The sequence below is a fragment of the Echinops telfairi genome, unplaced genomic scaffold (assembly GCF_000313985.2).
Source record: "Echinops telfairi isolate 266 unplaced genomic scaffold, ASM31398v2 ScPeMD7_7407;HRSCAF=8445, whole genome shotgun sequence".
Lineage (NCBI taxonomy): Eukaryota > Metazoa > Chordata > Mammalia > Afrosoricida > Tenrecidae > Echinops > Echinops telfairi.
The window spans coordinates 5,447,033-5,448,738 of record NW_022111307.1 but is presented as its reverse complement, the minus strand read 5'-3'; the positions used below and the strand labels follow the sequence as shown (position 1 = coordinate 5,448,738).

Below are 1,706 nucleotides of genomic sequence, written 5' to 3'. Positions count from 1 at the left end.
GGGGTGGGGTGGGGGGGTGGCTGAGGGTAGGGAGTGATGATCTGAGAAGGAGCATGGAGTTCTAAAGGAAAGAAAGAACAGTATTGGAGTGTTATGAGTTTTCAAAACTCAACTGATCCTAACATCCTTGGATTATGGTGGAAATCTGAGGCTCGGAGAGACATCACCACACCAAGCTGTATGGTTGAGACTTGACAGTTTGCTTATCCTCCAAATCCAGGGGCCCTCCAAATTCCTGCCTAGTCGCATTGTCATGTAGAATAGCTGGTTGATGTTTGTGGAGCCTTTTCAAAACCCACAGTTAAACAAATTGTGGTGCACAAAAAAAGAGAAAATGAGCACAATGTATTCAAAAGACAGGTTGGGGCCTAGACCGGAAAGCATTTTAAACGACTAGGAAAGCAAAAGCAGGTTCTGAAACACTATGCACACCTCCGAGACTACGGCCCTCGGATATCCTTCAGGCCTGGAGCAGAACTCATCCCCATCGCTTGAATTCCAGCCAAACAAAAATAAGCAAGCAGGGAATAAGGTTAACAATAGCACCAGGCAGGTACCCTTTTCTTAGATGAGCCATTCGAGACCGAAGAGGCCTCTTTTTCCCGGGGATAAGGCTCAGAAGGAAGGAGGGACCCATAAAGAAAGATGGAGGAAAACGGCAAAACACGAGGACAAAGTGGGGACGGTGCTGTTACCTTGTAGACAAAGTGCTAGATGGGAAACCCATTTCTATAACTTGGGCTATATTGGGGTCAACTTCTACCCAAATCACTATGTTTTAAAAAGCGCACAAGAAAATAAAAAATACTTCAACTATGAACCCATTTATATTAAATAATTAGATGTTTGTGTGTGTGCGTGCGCGCGCACGCGTGTCTAGGAAGAGGCTAGAATGAATAACATGCCAATGACCGCTAGTGGAGCATCTGGGACCGGGAAATTAGGGTGTGGGGAGGGCCACCTTTTGCTCGCTTATCTCTATCACGTGGTTCTCTCTAATAAAATTGGGTTAATTTGATAACTTAGGCAGTTTTTAGAAAACTAGATGGAAACCATAGAAAATGGCACACAGTGGTGAGTCCAAATCCTCATAGTGTTTTTACAGGATATTAGCTAGAGGTAGCTATTTTTGTGTAACTGTATATTGTTCTGAAATTGTTTTATAGAGGGGAGGGGAAAGAACTGGTTACTATGTGGACTTCTCTGTGAGGAACTGCTCCGGACACCATTCTCGAAGGCATCCTAATGTGAGTATAATGACCACCTGTGAAATAAAAAGTGACATTTAGAGAGCACATTCTACGTGACTTAAACCTATGTGAGCTATTTAACCCTCACACATCTCTATGAAGTAGATTCTATTTTTATCCCCACTTTGAAGATGGGGAAAGTAAGGGAGAAACATTCAGTGTATGAGAATAAAACTGTACATATAATAACATATACTTAAATTTAAAACCAACTAGTCTGATTGAAGACTTAGTTGAAACTAATATCCAGGTTTATTAAGAATTGCCACCACCAAATGGCATTTATAGAGGTCTAGATAAAGACATGTACATATACAAATATACTTATATGAGGATGGGGAAATAGATCTATGTGCCTATATTTATAGGTTTAGTATTAAGTTAGCAGAAGGACATTGGGCCTCCACTCAAGTACTCCCTCAATGCAAGAATACTTTCTTCTATTAAATTGGCATT

At 41.3% G+C, this 1,706-nt stretch overlaps 1 protein-coding gene across 1 annotated transcript in view; it reads left to right on the top strand.

Annotated features, from left to right (window-relative positions):
• Positions 1 to 1,706, top strand: part of HRG (histidine rich glycoprotein) — a 13,902-nt gene that overhangs the window by 5,058 nt on the left and 7,138 nt on the right. The window contains exon 5 of the mRNA XM_004713466.2: positions 1,167 to 1,247. Coding sequence (XP_004713523.1) covers positions 1,167 to 1,247 — 81 coding nt within the window. The remainder of the gene's footprint in view (positions 1 to 1,166; positions 1,248 to 1,706) is intronic.